This window comes from Phocoena sinus, chromosome 4 (genome assembly GCF_008692025.1).
Source record: "Phocoena sinus isolate mPhoSin1 chromosome 4, mPhoSin1.pri, whole genome shotgun sequence".
NCBI lineage: Eukaryota > Metazoa > Chordata > Mammalia > Artiodactyla > Phocoenidae > Phocoena > Phocoena sinus.
This window is the reverse complement of record NC_045766.1, coordinates 35,232,810-35,252,134: the sequence shown is the minus strand read 5'-3', so window position 1 is coordinate 35,252,134 and position 19,325 is coordinate 35,232,810. Positions and strand designations below refer to the sequence as shown.

General features: G+C 38.7%; 1 protein-coding gene across 1 annotated transcript in view; it reads left to right on the top strand.

Annotated features, from left to right (window-relative positions):
* The window catches only part of PLCH1 (phospholipase C eta 1), a 237,967-nt gene that overhangs the window by 173,569 nt on the left and 45,073 nt on the right, over positions 1–19,325 (top strand). The window contains exon 11 of the mRNA XM_032631291.1: positions 3,084–3,191. Within this exon, the coding sequence (XP_032487182.1) occupies positions 3,084–3,191 (108 nt within the window). The remainder of the gene's footprint in view (positions 1–3,083; positions 3,192–19,325) is intronic.

Here is a 19,325-nt window from a genome sequence, read left to right as displayed (position 1 = left end):
TATCTTTCAAAGACCATGAATGTGGAAAAAGCTGGCAGAAGATATGGCCCTGATACCTTTTTTTTTTTTTTGCGGTACGCGGGCCTCTCACTGTTGTGGCCTCTCCCGTTGCGGAGCACAGGCTCCGGACGCGCAGGCTCAGCAGCCATGGCTCACAGGCCTAGCCACCCCGCGGCATGTGGGATCTTCCCGGACCCGGGGCACGAACCCATGTCCCCTGCATCGGCAGGCGGACTCTCAACCACTGCGCCACCAGGGAAGCCACCTGATATCTTTTAATGGGATTTTGAAAGGACTGAAAATGAGGGCACCTTGTGAATACTCTAGGTGGCAACTTTCTCTCCTTGCTTCCCCACCTACTGCCTGCCACATTTAAGTAAAGGGGATTTGAAGCTTAGTGCCATATTTATATATCTATAGCTATATATATTCCTGTGGAAAAGAATGTAGTTTTCACTTTGCAGATAGCACATACATATAAGAAGTATATTACATAGGGGTATGAAGGCAAATTAAATACCACCTTTTTAAACCCATAACAATCCTTTTGTAAGTTGAAGAAAATATTTAAGTATTCAAATTCTAAGAGTTTGGATTCTTAATATAGATTTTGTTTTCATTACATAAATGATTTAACCAGCTTTAAATTTATCTCTTTGCCAAGCCCTTTAGGTCAAGAGCTTTGGGTATCAGGGAAGATACAGGAAACTGGGAGGGAGAGTTCTCTGAAAATCTGACTGTGCTGGTGGCCCTGTGGAGGGAGGAGAAGTGGATGAGGGGAAGATCCAGAGTGCTGAAGGTGGGCCAGTCATGGTGTGAAGAGCAGGAATATATAACAGAAGTCACTGGAGCTCTAGTTTAGAGAAGGTCAGCCTGGGTAGTAGTCTGGGATGATATTTAGAAATTTATCATTATATTTGGCTGCCAAGCACATGAACATCCTTCCACGTTTAAAGAATTTCCCCCATCTTTATGCTTTTGCTGTATTCCATTCATTCAATGGGGTCACTAGGTCCAGCCCACACTCAAGGGGAAGGGATTATAGAAGTACATGAATACCAAGAGGTAGGAACCGTTGTGGGTATTTTAGAGGCCGTCTACCACAGTGACCTTGGTCCCTTAGCCACAGAGTCTGGTTCTGCCTTCTCTGCTCCCCAAGATTCTGGGAGTGATTCAATTTCCTATTAATATCCCTTTCTGCTTACAAGTAAGATGCTTTTACTGATACAGATGATTAGCCGTCCTGGAAGCCCTTATCAGGCTCCTGGGCCATGCCTCCTTCTTCTGCTTTTTATTTACTTTTACTTTTTCTGAATATAAATTGGGAAATGTAGAAAAGGAGAAAATAACTATCACCCATAATGCTGTTACCCAGAGATTCATACTCCTAATAATTGACCATATTTCTTGCCAGATTTTTTTCCCTGAATTTTTATATATCATTGAGATCATAATGTGCATATAATTCTATAACTTGGGTTTTCTACCATTTTGTTATAAGAATTCCCCCTTGTTGTCCAAAAGCCCCTGATTCCTAAAGTGTGTTGGTGAGTGGTTGTGAGGGGCATGTTCTGGCTGGGCAGGAGTGTCATTGCATTGTCCGTAAAAGCAGGTCTGGTCAGTGCAGAGGACACAACCAGCAGGAGAGAAGGGCGCGTTTAACCTGCTCAGGAGAACAAGCTGCTCTAAGGACATGGGATGGGGTGATGCCTGTTTATGACGAGTCATATATTCTCGAACAGAAGCCTGGTCTGATTTTTACTTGTAAATATAGTATCCCTAATTAATTGTATTTAATTGGAAGTCATAAAACTGCCTTTTCTTGAAAGTCTCTTCTCCCTTTGCTTTGCCCCTAAGTCAAGCGATCTGCCTTCAAGTCAGTCTGAAGTAATGATTGGCAAGGAGATAACAAATCTTATTTTCATTTTTCTTTTTTTTAAAAAATACCTTTTTACTTTATACTGGAGAATAGTTGATTAACAATGTTGTGATAGTTTCAGGTGTACAGCAGAGTGATTCATTTATACATATACATGTATCTATTCTTTTTCAAATTCTTTTCCCATTTAGGTTGTTACATAATATGAGCAGAGTTCCCTGTGCTATGCAGTAGGTCCTTGTTGCTTATCCATTTTAAATGTATTAGTGTGTACACGTCAATCCGACACTCCCTGTCTCTTCCCCTGCTCCCCGATCCCCATAACCATAAGTTTGTTCTCTAAGTCTATGAGATGTTTCTGTTTTATATAAGTTCATTTGTATCGTTTCTTTTTAGATTCCGCATTGATATCATACAGTATTTCTTTCTCTGTCTGACTTACTTCACTCAGTATGACAGTCTATTTTCACTTTTCAATTTTTAAAAATTATTTTTAATTGTGGTAAAATACAACATACATAAAACTTACCTACCATCTTAACCATTTTTAAGTGTACAGTTCAGCTGTGTCAGGTACATTCGCATTGCCACGTACAGAACTCTTTTCTTGCAAAACCAAAACTCCATACTCATTCAACAGCTCCCATCTTCCCCACCAGCTGCTTCCTCCAGCCCCTGGATACCACTGTTTTACTTCCTGTCTCTATGAATTTGGCTACTCTGAGTACCTTGTATAAGTGGAATCATACAAGAGTCGTCGTTTGTGACAGGCTTATTTCCTTTAGCCTAATGTCCTCAAGGTTCATCTATGTTGTAACATGAGTCAGAATTTCCTTACTTTTAAAAGCTGAATAACATTTTAGTGTATGTGTATACCACATTTTGTTTATCCATTCACCTGTTGGTAGACACTGGGTTATTTCCACCTTTTGGCTATTGTGAATTTTCATTTTTCATTTCCTATTTTATTTTTTAACTGAAGTATAGTTGACTAATATTAGTTTCAGGTGTATAACATAGTAATTCAATATTTTTGTAGATTAGACTCAACTTAAAGTTATTATAAAATAATTGCTGTATTTCCCTGTGCTGTACAATATATCCTTGTAGCTTACTTTATACATAGTAGTTTGTACCTCTTAATTCCCATACCCCTATCTGGCTGAACTTTCATCTTTAAATCGACTGTTTTGTTTCATTTCAGGGCAAGAAGTTACCTCATCACCTTGGAGATGATGCAGAGGAAGGGGAAGTTTCCGATGAAGACAGTGCAGACGAAATTGAAGATGAGTGCAAGTTCAAGCTCCATTATGTAAGTTACAGGCTTGGCCATCATTTTTACCCTCTGTGTGCTACAGTAAAAATTGCTGCTGTTTTGGAATCTTCACAGATATGGTGGCTGTAGTGTTAAAAAGATATTTATTGAAAATTACTTTGTGTGCTGGCACAAAGACTCCCAAATGTTTATTTTGTTTTTGTTATTTTTTAAATTTTTTTTGCGATACGCGGGCCTCTCACTGTTGTGGCCTCTCCCGTTGCGGAGCGCAGGCTCAGCAGCCATGGCTCACGGGCCCAGCCGCTCCGCGGCATGTGGGATCTTCCCGGACCGGGGCACGAACCCATGTCCCCTGCATCGGCAGGCGGACTCTCAGCCAGTGCGCCACCAGGAAAGCCCCCCCAAATGTTTATTGAGTGAGTGAGTCAAAGATTCTTGTGTCCTAGAGTTGGAAGGAATGTTAGTGATTAACCCATCTGACCCTCTCTCCAGGGACAAATTCCCTCCTATTACAGCTTGGTCAAAACTCAGATTGCGGTTGGAAATGTCGCTGTCTGATGACATAAATGGGCTTTAAGCCCCACCATGCTGCCTGTCAAGGCTGGCTCACAGAACCCAGCTGCAAGTGTGTATGCTTCTCTAGAATGCTCATCCCCTCCCTAAGAGAATGTACCTTGGACCAGAAGATTTCCAAGCTCTTCCAGACATGGATCTCTTGGCTAAATCTTAAATCTGCCACATTTCAGATAAAATGGCATAGAATAGTTTGCCACCTGCATGGTGCTTCAGACCTCTGTCCTAGATCAAGGAGTTGCCTTTGTAGAAAAGCACCATTTAGCCAGGTAATCCAATGGAAATGCAAACCTGGGAGAAATGTAAGGCTTAAAGACCTCCCCCACCCCCCATCACTATGGGGGACTAGGACTTCTTGACTTCCCCCACCTTCTATAACTCACATGATTTCCAGGAACATATGACAATCTGAGAGTAGCACCTGCTCATGTTAATTTGTTATAAGGTTTACAATTTCATTTCTACAGAAAAGTAGTATTCCTCTAGATGTCTGGACAATTATTCTACCCTCTAAAAAAAGAGAAATATTGTATAAAATCTGCTAATTTACATTATTGCCCTGAATTCAATTACTACATCATTAAAAAAAGTCTACTCTCTTTGAAATAATAGTAACTGTGATGGCTTCCTATAGGTATTAAAGAGAGCTGGTATTATTTTCAAAGAGGGCAAGGGCTTAATGACAGCTGAAGTCTCAGTAGATAGTTCTTTCTTGGCTTTGATGCATTTTAGAAGGGACGAAGTGGAGAAGAGTCAGCCTTGAAGTGAAAAGGAAAAATTACCGTCTGTATTAATCCATTGCCTTTTAATAGTTTTTATTAGTTCAATTAAATACCACTAATAGGGCTATGGTTACAGAAAATTAATCTCAAGAGATTTACATAAGTGAAAATACAGTTAATATTTTTGTTTCTTTTTTGCTCTTCCAGCTAATTGCTATTTTTATAATTAATTACTTGATATTATAGGTAATTTCATTCTTTCTTTAAGCTTTATTTTATAAGCCAGATTTTTGTCTCTGAATTTCAATATCTTTGCCTCTTGTTTCCCAAAACTCTTGGTTGCCAGCCTCAGAGTAGTCTATCATTTAGAAGCAAGGGGCAGAGAGTCTTGACTAAGTTATGTGTTTAGCGAATGTAGTTTTTAGTGAAAATGAGTGGTGGAAATTTAGCTATTGATATTGTCACAATAGTCATTTGTTGCTCTGAGTAAAACCCAAGTTATTCTAGTTTCTAAATCCACCCAGTAATATAAAATTTCTTCTGATATCAGTGAGCCTCCTAACTTTCTAAGTTAAATATCTACAATTATAAAAGAGAATTAGGTATAGTTTTATGGAAACAAACCAATAAATTCACCTGTGAAAATATCCAACTGGGTTCCTCTCAGTCTTCAAAGTCTCTTGGTTGATGTCTAGGAACCCATATAGGTCGAGAGTTTAGAATGTGATTCCATAAAGATAGCCATGATCTTTCATTTGGATTCTTTGATTTGGGCCTAAGTGAAAGTGGAGAGCACCTTACCTGTAACATTTTACAGGTCTCTTTGTTAGACTTTAGGAGAGAAAATATATAAAGAAATCAACATTCTAGTGGAAATATATAAGGTTTTTACTCATCTTTTTCAAATCTTTTTTGTCTATTTTTGAGCTCTTCTGAGAAAAGGCAGTGCTGTGTTTAGAAAGCCAAAGTGTTATCCCGTAATCAGTCAATTTCTAGTTCTGTTGTCAGCAGAGGGCTCAGATGCCTTATCTGCGTGTTGAATGTAAATTGTCTGATCTAAATCGAGTGTCTGATCATATTTCTGCAAAGGCGGATGTACTGTACATAGTTTGTATGAAACCAATAATTACCTTAGAGGAAGTTCTTAACCTCAGTTTTAAGTTAACAGAATGTGGTTAGATTTATAAGTTATAGATATTGCAATAATTATTGCAATAAATAAAGATTTTCAGCTTAGCATTCGCGAACACTGGAATGCTAGCTGTCATGGGGCTTATGCAAGATTCATTGGCACATTCAAAAGATTTTTATGGAGGAACTCCTGTTGGAGATGCACCAACATGCTGTAGGTGTTGGGGCATATATCAGTAAACAAAACAGACAAAAATCTTTGCCTTCGTGGAGTCTCTACATTGGTGGGAGAAGGGAGGATAGACAATAAGTAACGTGTAGTGTACTAGGCAGTGGTAAGTGCTAAAGGGAAAAAGGGAGGGAAGACGTGTAGAAAGTGTGTGTGTAAAGGGTCTGTTGACGTTTTAGATGGGATGGCCAGGAAAGGTCTCACAGAGAAGGTAATACCTGAGCAAAGACCGGAAAGAGGCGAGGTTAGCCATGCTCATATCTGGGGTGGGGTGGGGTGGGGGGTTGTTCCAGGCAGAAGGAACAACAGATGCAGAGGTCAGAAGCAGGATCTGTGGCTCGCCCAGCTTTACCCGGACGTTTGAACAGAGAGGGAGGCAAGACCCTCATGCTGGCCTTCTTACTCCTCCTAGTCTACCATCAAGCTAAGGGATTCAAACCACACTGAAACATTTTGCTCTTTTAAGAAATGCTTTCTTTTGAATTAATTGAATCCTTTACGCTTCTACCTCATTAATCTGAGGCTTCAGCCATAGAGAAAATCTGGCTCATACTGTAATAAGCCATAGGTAAAGCCGGTGTGTTTAATGACCCAAGAATCACACAGCTCAAAGACTCTGGGGACAGCTTCCTTTCAACCACAGCACAGTAACCTAACAGATTTGATTCAGTGGGGCCAGCTCATCATTATTCATTTTTATGGGGTCCTCTAATGTCAGTGTGCCTTACAGACTTTCCACCCCCCTGGTTCAACCTCACTGATTTTTTGCCTCTTCTGCTGAGCTATTCAGTATCTTTCTCCTTGCACTCTCTGAATCTGGGTTCAGCCAGCTTCTTAGGCAGAAATATCAAGCTGTCTGTCTCCTACATGAAGCTCATCCCGTGAACACCAAGCCTTCCAACAAGTTTAAACAAGCCCTAGTAGAGTAACATGTAACCACTTTTTGTGTTATGTTAGTACCCTAAAACCATTATTCACTCTGCATGTCTCATACTAAATACTTTGTTTCCTCCCTCCCTATTACCTTAGATTAACCTTCTTTCCTAAGTTATTCATTTTATGATTTGAGCCATTTTAAGGACGATTATGAATCTTGTTGGTTTAAGACTTGTCAGCACTCATGGAAAGGATGAGTTACCTCATGATGTTGTGAGGTCCTGTTCCTCGGTAAACACCCACGTGCCGGGCATGCTGTTGCATCCTGGTGACAAGGCGTGAGGAGTGGAAGGTGAGCTGAAGATTCCAGTTGCTTTCTAGTATGTGATACAATTTCTTCCTCCCTGCCCTGCCAGAGAGTTAAGGTAATGAACATTTAAGGTCTAATGTACTGTATGTATTATTGATATGTGTATGTACATATTTCCCTTATATTTCAAAGTTATTATCTTCTGAGAATTATTGCCGAGAACTCAACTATCCCTGTTGTTTTTTTAAATTAATTTTTATTGGAGTGTAGTTGATTTACAGTGTTGTATCAGTTTCTGCTGTATAGCAAGGTGAATCAGCTATACATACACATATATCCACTCTTTTTTAGATTCTTTTCCCATATAGGTCATCACAGAGTATTGAGTAGAGTTCCCTGTGCTATACAGTAGGTTCTTACTAATTATCTGTTTTGTATATAGTAGTGTGTCTATATCAATCCCAATCTCCCAATTTATCCCTCCCTCTTTCCCCCTTGGTAACCATAAGTTTGTTTTCTACAACTATTTCTTGTTGGTAATGTCTTTCCTTTCTATTCTAGCTGTTCTGTGACTTCACTATTAAATGACTAGAAGTAGGTTTATTTTTCTTAGCACTCCATATTCACTTCCTACTGGAGAACTCATGTTTTCTTTCATTCTAGAAAATTCTCAACAGTTTTGTTCTTTAAATATGTTTTTGTGCCATTTCATCAGTCTTCTTTTTCTGGAAGTACTATTAGATTTAGGTTAGAATCTTAGTTTATTTTCTATATCTCTTAATTCTTTAATGTTTTCTTTTTTTTCGGTACGCGGGCCTCTCACTGGTGTGGCCTCTCCCGTTGCGGAGCACAGGCTCCGGACGCACAGGCTTAGCGGCCATGGCTCACGGGCCCAGCCACTCCGCGGCATGTGGGATCTTCCCAGACTGGGGCAAGAACCCGTGTCCCCTGCATCGGCAGGTGGACTCTCAACCACTGCGCCACCAAGGAAGCCCTAATGTTTTCTTTATGTCTCTGCTGATTCTGGGTACTATATGTTTACAGTATTAATTTCCAATTCATTATCTCTTTGACTACATCTGGTCTAGAGTTTATCCCAGCTATTCTTTTAATTTCAATGACTATATACTTGATTTACAAAATTTTTATTGTTTTTTTTTTTTCGTAGACACCTGTTCTTATTTTACTGTTTGGCTTCTTAGTTTCTTGTTCTTTTTATGGAGCTATTTCTTTATATCTTTGAGCATCTAAACATACTTATTTCAAAGTGAAAGAGTGAGTTTCCTTTCCATGTGTTGATGTTTTTAGCACTCCATCTTAGCATTAGTTTTTCCACATGGGTTTTAGAATTTTGGGTTGAATATTCAGTTTTGAGTGGAATGGTTTTTCCCCTTCCATCCTCCTTCTTTCTGTATTTAACCTTCTTATCTAGTGGTTTTGGGATTGCTTCTACTTGAACACTAAGCACCCCCACCCCCATGGCACCCACACATATACACACAGCCCACCTGTGCCCCAGGTTCCTAACCAGACTTTACATTGATTGAGAGTTCTCTGCCACTAGAGATGTTGAAGATATTACCCATTCAGTCACCAAGCAAACCAGCACTTTGTTTGTCTTCTTATTCTTACCTCTTTTGATATTAAATTTTGAATCTTCCTCACAATAGTTTTTTTTTTTTTAATGTTTCCTATTATAAGCAATGATCCCATTCCAGCTTTCTTCACCACCTTGGTTTCATGTTGAGAGACCAACTCTAATCTCCCACAGCATGTGGAGCACTTTTAGTTTCTATTGTACTAAAAGATATAAATTCTTGGCCACCTTTGCCCACTGTGAATGTGGAGCTCAACTACATTTATGATCTGCAGTGATCTTTATTTTATTTCGACCAAGATTATGATTTTTCTCTTTGTTAGTTCTTCTGTCATTGCAGCAGTGGGGGACTTTAAAGCATGAATGTACATTGTCATATATAAACCCACATGTATGTACAGATGCACAAACCCAGACTTACATTCATTTTGGACAGTATTTTTTTTGTTTTTTCTTAATGTGTATGAAGAATGGTTGCTCTAATAACGTTTAAAAGTGTATGCTTGGGCTTCCCTGGTGGCGCAGTGGTTGAGAGTCTGCCTGCCGTTGCAGGGGACACGGGTTTGTGCCCCGATCCAGGAAGATCTCACATGCCGCAGAGCGGCTGGGCCCGTGAGCCATGGCCGCTGGGCCTGTGCGTCTGGAACCTGTGCTCCACAACAGGAGAGGCCACAACAGTGAGAGGCCTGCATACCGCAAAAAAAAAAAAAAAAAAAAAAAGTGTATGCTTAACAGCTCTGAAGAAACATTACCTTTTGCTATTTTTCTGACATTGTACTATTATTTTTTTATACCTGAGCTAAAATCAGCTTTTAAATATGAAACACTTGTTGAACCCTTACTAGCACCAGCACTATGCTAAGGACTTTATACTTATAGAATTTCATTTTATTCCTATAGCCATGGGGATGGGGTTGAAACTATCATTTCTAATGTTTTACTGATTAGGAAAATGGGGTTGTGCTAGATAAAGTAATTAATCTAGTGATTAGTTTAGAGGAGGAAAATTATATGGGCCATCCTTGCTCTCAAGCATGGTATTTTATATGACCTCTCAGATTTATGTCTTTTGGGGAGTTCATCTAGCTGGAGAGACACACTTATCACACTGGCAACAAATAATAACAAACTTGACAAATTGTTATGTCATGTGGAATTGACTTAAGAAAATGTGAATTCAGAGGAAAGAGAGCTGAGGGTAGCCTGGAATACCCAGAGTAGGTCAGATGACATACTGGGTAGCAGTCATCAAACACACAGGCTTTGGAGCCTAGGTCAAAGCCTGGCTCTGCCACTCTAGACCTGTTTCTTTATCCTCATCTTCTAAATGGACATCAAAATAATATATCAAAATCTTTTTCTGGCTCTCTGACCTGCCTACCACCTTCATAAGTTGCGTTCACACTCCTGGGAAGGGGTTGTCCCAGTTGGCTCTGAACTGTTGTAGGAGTGTACTCTCCTGGCTGACACTGACCTCTGACCTGCAGAAGGAGCAGGTCTACAAACCTAGGGGACTCTCATGACCTTGCACAAATACATTGTGTGACTGGCCATAATATCTTGAGAATCTTGAAGTCATTCATTTTAACTCCTTATCTTCCTGGGGATCTCTACTCTTTAAAAAAGCTATTACTACATGAAAAAATCTTGAGACAAACAGAAAGAATAAGAGTTCTAAATTCTGATTCTTACTGACAGCAACTAAATTAATAGGCTCTATATTATAAGAATAAGCAATTTATTTTTAATTTTTATTTTATCTTGGAGTACAGTTGATTCACAATGTTGTGTTAGTTTCAGGTGTACTGCAAAGTGATTCATTTCACAGAATTAGAACAAAAATGTTTACAACTTGTATGGAAATGCAAAAGACCCTGAATAGCCAAAGCAATTTTGAGAAAGAAAAACGGAGCTGGAGAAATCGGGCTCCCTGACTTCAGACTATACTACAAAGCTACAGTAATCAAAACAATATGGTATTGGAACAGAAATATAGAACAGTGGAACAGGATATATATATATATATATATATATATATATATATATATATACACTCTTTTTCATATTTTCCATTATGGTTTATCAGAGGATATTGAATATAGTTCCCTGTGCTATACAATAAGACATTTAGATCTTCTGCCCAATCTTCTGTTTAGATCTTCTGCCCAATTTTTGATTGGGTTGTTTTTCTGATATTGAGCTGCATGAGCTCCTCATATATTTTGGAGATTGATCCCTTGTCGGTCGATTCATTTGCAAATATTTTCTCCCATTCTGTGCCTTTTTTCATTTTGTTTATGGTTTCCTTTGCTGTGCAAAAGCTTTTAAGTTTAATTAGGTCCCATTTGTTTATTTTTGCTTTTATTTTCATTACTCTAGGAGGTGGATCAAAAAATAGCTTAAGGCAATTTATGTCAGAGAGTGTTCTGCCTATGTTTTCCTCTAAGAGTTTTATAGTATCCCAGGCTTATGTTTAGATCTTTAATCCATTTTGAGTTTGTTTTTGTGTATGGTGTTAGGGAGTGTTCCAATTTCATTCTTTTACATGTAGCTGTCCAGTTTTCCCAGTACCACTTATTGAAGAGACTGTTTTTCCTCCATTGTATATTCTGCCTCCTTTGTCATAGATTAGGTGACCATAGGTGCATAAGTTTATCTCTGGATAAAATAGTATGGAGGTTCCTTAAAAAAAACAAAAATAGAGCTACCATATGATCCAGCAATCCCACTCCTGGACATATATCCAGAGAAAACTATAATTTGAAAAGATACATACACCTCAATGTTCATAGCAGCACTATTTACAGTAGCCAAGACATGGAAGCAACCTAAATGTCCATCAACAGAGGAATGGATAAAGAAGATGTGGTATATATATAATAAAATATTACTCAGCCATAAAAAAGAACAAAATAATGCCATTTGCAGCAACATGGGTGGACCTAGAGATTATCATACTAAGTGAAGTCAGAGAAAGACAAATATCTTATATCACTTATGTGTGGAATCTAAAAAAATGAACTTATTGACAAAACAGAAACAGACTCACAGACATAGAAAATAAACTTATGGTTACAAAAGGGCAAAGGTAGGGGGGAGGGATAAATTAGGAGGTTGAGATTAACACACATGCACTACTATATATAAAATAGATAATCTACGAGGACCTACTGTATAGCATAGAGAACTCTACTCAATACTCTGTAATAACCTATAAGGGAAAAGAATCTGAAAAAGAATAGATATATGTATATGTATAACTGAATCATATGGTAGCTCTATTTTTAGTTTTTTAAGGAACCTCCATGCTGTTCTCCATAATGATTGTACCAATTTACATTTTCAGCAACAGTGTAGGAGGGTTTCCTTTTCTCCACACCCTCTCCAGCATTTATTGTCTGTAGATTTTTTGATGATGGCCATTCTGACCGGTGTGAGGTGATACCTCATTGTAGTTTTGATTTGCATTTCTCTAATAATTAGTGATGTTGAACATCTTTTAATGTGCTTTTTGGCTATCTGTATGTCTTCTTTGGAGAAATGTCTGTTTAGATCTTCTGCCCATTTTTTTAAAATATATTTTTTATTGATTTATAGTTGAATTACAGTGTTGTGTTAATTACCTTTGTACAGCAAAGTGACTCAGTTATATATATATATATATATATATATATATATATATATATATACACTTTTTTTCATATTTTCCATTATGGTTTATCAGAGGATATTGAATATAGTTCCCTGTGCTATACAGTAAAACATTTTTGTTTATTCTGTATATTCCAGTTTGCATCTGCTAATCCCAAACTCCCAGTCCAACCCTCTCCCACCCCCATCCCCCTTGGCAACCACCAGTCTGTTCTCTGTGTTCCTGATTCTGTTTCTGTTTCATAGATAGTTTCATATGTGTCATATTTTATGAGTGATATCATATGGTATTTGTCTTTCTCTTTCTGACTTTCTTCACTTAGTATGATAATCTCTAGTTGCATCCATGTTGCTGCAAATGGCATTATTTCATTCTTTTTTATGCCTGAGTAGTATTTCACTGTATATATGTACCACATCTTCTTTATCCTTTCATCTGTCAATGGACATTTAGGTTGTTTCCATGTCTTGGCTATTGTGAATAGTGCTTCTATGAACATAAGGGTCCATGTATCTTTTTGAATTATAGTTTTGTCTGGAGTGGGATTGCTGGATCACGTGGTAATTGTACTTTTAGTTTTCAGAGAAACCTCCATACCGTTTTCCACAGTGCTTCTGTCCCTTTTTTGATTGAGGTGTTTGTTTTTTTGATACTGAGCTGCATGAGCTGTTTGTATATTTTGCAGATTAATCTCTTGTCAGTTGCATCGTTTGCAAATATTTTCTCCCATTCTGAAACTAATATAATATAATATTTTAAATCAACTATACTTCAGTTTTACAAAAAGGAATAGTGACTTCTCTTGGTTGGAAATATAAGCCATTCTCATCCTCTGCCATAGTTGTATAAATTTGACTTATTATGTAGTAAAGGAATGAAATCATTATTTAACTGAAGAAAACAAAGGAAAATGATTATCATAAGGGTTAAGCTAAGTTCATACTCTGTAAAGAACTCAGAACAATGCCTGGCACATAATTTGTACTCAGTAAGTGTTAGATACGATCTACAAGAAGAACAGCAGCTGCAGCATGATTATCGCTAATGTAAGCCCTGAGCTGGTCCTTGAGCAGAAGAAGGTGTTTTAAGGGAGCTAAAGGAGCAGGCAGGAGACAGGAGAGGACAGGAGTAAACGCACAGCCTCGGATGGCTGAGAAGCAGCTGCTCTTCAGCCCAAGACACTCAGGTGACCAGCTTGGAGAGCTCTAAGGCACTCACAAAGGGCAGCTAATATATTATCCTTCCTGTCTGCAACTCTAACCCAGAGGGGGAAAAAAGACATTTTGGGACAGTGAGATATTCCAGTGTTTTGTTTTTTGTTTTTAAAGCAAAGGCCCCAACTGTGGCTGCACATTGGAATGACAGGGGAGCTTTAAAAAATCCCAATGCCCCGGTCCTCACCCAGAGATCCCATGTAATTGGTCTGGGGTGGGGCCTGGAATTTTGCCACATGCCCCTGGTGATTCCAGTGTGCAGCCCAGGTAGAGCACCACTCTGCATTGTGGTAGAGAGAGTCCCTCATTAAGGGGCAGCCTCTCCAATCCACTCCCTCCCCTTTCCTGCTGCTTCCCAGCCTGGAAGTGGTCAGCCCTCTCTGTTTCCAGTGATCTTTTCATTTCACGCTGGAGACAAAACAAGAATGTGTTTTGTGTTTGACTTATTTATTTGTGGTTGATATTCCTAGATCATATTTGCGTCTCAGAAATGGGAATTAGGAAGCCTGATTGCGGCTCAGGTGGAAACTACTCCAGACCATATTGAAGGGCTGCTGTCCCCTCCCCCCAACTCCAGCTGCAAAATCCTCCCTCTCCCACCGCTCAGGGAACAAAAGAGCAAGATGCTTATGGCTTTCAACTGTGATCCCTGCTGCAGCTGCACGGTGGCTGACTCTTGCCAGGTTAAGTGTGTCTCAGCTTTTTTTCAGTAGTGCTATTGGGTTCCAGGGCCGAACGATAATATATTAATGAAACCTCAGCCACACATTTATTTATTCTTGTGCTGTAAATCACAAGGAAGAAAAAGATCAACAGGCAGAAATATCGTTCCTTCAGCAACTCCGAGGGTTGAGAGGATGTAAGGTGAATAATTATAGCCTTTGCGTTAAGCATTCATTATTTCACCAGCACCAGTCGGTCCGGCTTTGTATCTTTAGCCTTGTTTTGCTGACGCTGAAAGTGTTTGGGCATAACTGCCACGGTTCATTTCCTCACTGTCTCTGACTCCTCATGTGGCCCTGAGCCAGGCAAGGAAACTGATGCTTACTTATTTGGGGCATTTGTGCGACACCAGGCATGCTAGGTGCTCTTACACACTTTCTCTTTTGGATCTTTCAACACACGTGCTCCCTGCCAGGCTCTGGGTCACTTGAAACGTGTTGGGAGTTTGAGACCTGGACTTCCTTTCTCAGATTCACTTCTTTTTAAAAGAATTTTATTTATTTATTTATTTATTTTTGGCTGCGTGGCACGTGGGATCTTAGTTCCCCGACCAGGGATCAAACCCTCGCCCCCAGCATTGGAAGCGTAGAGTCTTACCCACTGGACCGCCAGGGAAGTCCCTCTTGGATTCACTTCTGACCTTAAGTGAAACCTACTATTGTATATTTTTCTACAGAGGGATTGTGATGCTTTATTTCCCAGATGTCCTGTAGGAATAAAGATTATTTAAAATATGATTAATTTGACTTAGGAATTTACCTTTTTCTGTAACAGTAGAAAAGGGATGACTGCAGCGCTGTATGGTGAAGTAGACACAGAATTTTGAATTGGAAGTCTTAGGTCCCACCTCAGCCACTTCATAGGCATGTGTGTTTGGACAAGGTGTTGAATCTTTCTGCCTCTGCGTCATTATGAGTAAAATTTGGCTAGTCTTTTTTTTTAACTTTTTATTTTATATTGGACTATAGGTGATTAACAATGTTGTATTAGTTTCAGGTGTACAGTAAAGTGATTCAGTTATACATATAGCTATTCTTTTTCAAATTCTTTTCCCATTTAAGTTGTTACATAACATTGAGCAGAGTTCCCTGTGCTATACAGTAGGTCCTTGTTGGTTATCCATTTTATTTTATTTATTTTTTCAATTTTCTCTATAGTTTATTAATAAGTAAAAAGAAATTTTTTTTTTCTTAAAAAGGGAAGCATCATAATTTGGCTAGTCCTATTGCCTTAAAGGGTCTTGGGTGGTTCAAAGTGTTGTTACATGACAGTGCTTTGTAAGCCTTAGCACAGCATATAAAGTCTTAGTTGCTTTTTCTGTGTTTCCCGGTGCTCTTTTCTCCATGTTCATATAGGTTACTCACTCTCATAGATATTGCTTTGCTCAAGTGTTGCTCATGTTGGAATGCTTTTACCCCACTTTTTGCCAGATTATCAACTCTTATTCATACAGCCCATTGTAGAAGGTTGATTTGTGGCCAGCGAAAGATATGTCCAAGGCCTACCATCTGGTACCTATGAGTTTGACCTTATTTGGAAAAAGACTCTTTGTAGATGTAATTAGGTTAAGAATCTTGAGATGAGATCATTCTGGATTAACCGGGTGAGCCTTAAAAATCCAATGACAAGTGCTCTTATTTTGTGGGAGCAGCTCATCCTTTATTAATGTTAGGAGTGGGGACAACAGGAGAAGGCCATGCAAGGACAGGCAGAGACAAGAGTTATGTTGCCACAAGCCAAGGAGTGCTTGGTGCCACCATAAACTGGAAGAAGCAAGGAAAGGTTTTTCCCTGAGAGCCTTGGGGAGGCTGAATGTAGCACTGACAACAGCTTGACTTTATACTTCTGGCCTCTAGAACTGTGAAAAAATAAATAGCTCATCATTTTAAGCTACCAGGTTTGTGGTAACTTATTGTAGCAGCCACAGGAACCTAATACACACCTCTTTTAAGGCTCGGCTCAAGTGTCCTCTGATCCTGGAAGTCTCTCCTGCATTCCCAAGGCTGGGCGAGGTGCCCCTCCTCTGTGTTCCCATCTGTCACCCTACATGCACCTGTTGTGTAATTATGCACTGATGTGTCTGTCTCCTCTGTGACACTGAAAGTTCTATGACAGTGGGGTTGTACCTTAACAATGTTTTCACCTTGCATATAACAGCTCAATATATATTTGTTTTATGCAGAATGCTCTCAAACTCTCTCTCACCTGTATTAACTCCCCCACCAGCACTTTGGTCTTAGTGCTCCTAGTGGGAACAAATGCATCTGGCTTTTCTTTTTTTTTTTTTCGAATTTTTGAATTTTATTTTATTTTTTTTTTTATATAGCAAGTTCTCATTAGTTTTCCATTTTATACATATTAGTGTATATATGTCAATCCCAATCTCCCAGTTCATCACACACACACACCCCACCCGCTTTCCCCCCTTGGTGTCCTTACGTTTGTTCTCTATATCAGTGTCTCAGTTTCTGCCCTGCAAACTGGTTCATCTGTACCATTTTTCTAGGTTCCACATATATGCGTTAATACACAATATTTGTTTTTCTCTTTCTGACTTACTTCACTCTGTATGACAGTCTCTAGATCCATCGACGGCTCTACAAATGACCCAATTTCGTTCCTTTTTATGGCTGAGTAATATTCCATTGTATATATGTACCACATCTTCTTTATCCAGTCGTCTGTCAATAGGCATTTAGGTTGCTTCCATGACCTGGCTATTGTAAATAGTGCTGCAGTGAACATTGGGGTGCATGTGTCTTTCTGAATTATGGTTTTCTCTGGGTATATGCCCAGTAGTGGGATTGCTGGGTCACATGGTAATTCTATTTTTAGTTTTTTAAGGAACCTCCATACTGTTCTCCATAGTGACTGTATCAATTTACATTCTCACCAACAGTGCAAGAGTGTTCCCTTTTCTCCACACTCTCTCCAGCATTTGTTGTTTGTAGATGTTCTGATGATGCCCATTCTAATTGGTGTGAGGTGATACCTTATTGTAGTTTTGATTTGCATTTCTCTAATAATTAGTGATTTTGAGCAGCTTTTCATGTGCTTCTTGGCCATTTGTATGTCTTCTTTGGAGAAATGTCTATTTAGGTCTTCTGCCCATTTTTGGATTGGGTTGTTTGTTTTTTTACTATTGAGCTGCTTGAAGTGTTTATATATTTTGGAGATTAATCCTTTGTTGATTTGTTAGCAAATATTTTCTCCCATTCTGAGGGTTGTCCTTTCATCTTGCTTGTAGTTTCCTTTGCTTTGCAAAAGCTTTGAAGTTTCATTAGGTCCCATTTGTTTAGTTTTGTTTTTATTTCCATTACTCTAGAAGGTGGATCAAAAAAGATCTTGCTGTGATTTATGTCAAAGAGTAGTCTTCCTATGTCTTCCTTTAAGAGCTTTATAGTGTCTTGTCTTACATTTAGGCCTCTAATCCATTTTGAGTTTATTTTTGTGTATGGTGTTAGGGAGTGTTCTAATTTCATTCTTTTACATGTAGCTGTCCAGTTTTCCCAGCACCACTTATACAGTGGAGAAAAGACAGTCTCTTAAATATCTTTGCCTCCTTTGTCATAGATTAGTTGACCATAGGTGTGTGGGTTTATCTCTGGGCTTTCTATCCTGTTCCATTGATCTATATTTCTGTTTTTGTGCCAGTACCATATTGTCTTGATTACTGTAGCTTTGTAGTGGAGTCTGAAGTCAGGGAGTCTGATTCCTCCAGCTATGTTTTTTTTTCCCTCAAGACTGCTTTGGGTATTCGGGGTCTTTTGTGTCTCCATACAAATTTTAAGATTTTTTGTTCTAGTTCTGTAAAAAATACCATTGGTCATTTGATAGGGATTGCACTGAACCTGTAGATTGCTTTGGGTAGTATAGTTGTTTTCACAATATTGATTCTTCCAATCCAAGAACATGGTATATCTCTCCATCTGTTGGTATCATCTTTAATTTCTTTCATCAGTGTCTTATAGTTTTCTGCATACAGGTCTTTTGTCTCCCCAGGGAGGTTTATTCCTAGGTATTTTATTCTTTTTGTTGCAGTGGTAAATGGGAGTGTTTCCTTAATTTCTCTTTCAGATTTTTCATCATTAGTGTATAGGAATGCAAGAGATTTCTGTGCATTAATTTTTTATCCTGCTACTTTACCAGATTCATTGATTAGCTCTAGTAGTTTTCTGGTGGCATCTTTAGGATTCTCTATGTATAGTATCATGGCATCTCCAAAAACTGACACTTTTACTGCTTCTTTTCCAATTTGCATTCCTTTTATTTCTTTTTCTTCTCTGATTGCCGTGGCTAGGACTTCCAAAACTATGTTGAATAATAGTGGTGAGAGTGGGTATCCTTGTCTTCTTCCTGATCTTAGAGGAAATGCTTTCAGTTTTTCACTGTTAAAATGATGTTTGCTCTGGGTTTGTCATATATGGCCTTTACTGTGTTCAGGTAAGTTTGCTCTATGCCCACTTTCTGGATAGTTTTTATCATAAATAGGTGTTGAATTTTGTCAAAAGCTTTTTCTGCACCTATTGAGATGATCATATGGTTTTTATTCTTCAATTTGTTAATATGGTGTATCACTTTGATTGATTTGCTTATATTGAAGAATCCTTGCATCCCTGGGATAAATCCCACTTGATCGTGGTGTATGATCCTTTTAACATGTTGTTGGGTTCTGTTTGCTAGTATTTTGTTGAGGAGTTTTGCATCTATATTAATCAGCGATATTGATCTGTAATTTTCTTTTTTTGTAGTATCTTTGTCTGGTTTTGGTATCAGCGTGATGGTGGCCTCATAGAATGAGTTTGGGAGTGTTCCTTCCTCTGCAATATTTTGGAAGAGTTTGAGAAGGATGGGTGTTAGCTCTTCTCTAAATGTTTGATAGAATTCCCCTGTGAAGCCATCTGGACCTGGACTTTTGTTTGTTGGAAGATTTTTAATCACAGTTTCAATTTTGTTACTTGTGATTGGTTTGTTTATATTTTCTCTTTCTTCCTGGTTCAGCCTTGGAATGTTATACCTTTCCAAGCATTTGTCCATTTCTTTGAAGTTGTCCATTTTTTTCCCATAGAGGTGCTTGTAGTAGTCTCCTAGGATGCTTTGTATTTCTGTGGTGTCTGTTGTAACTTCTCCTTTTTCATTTCTA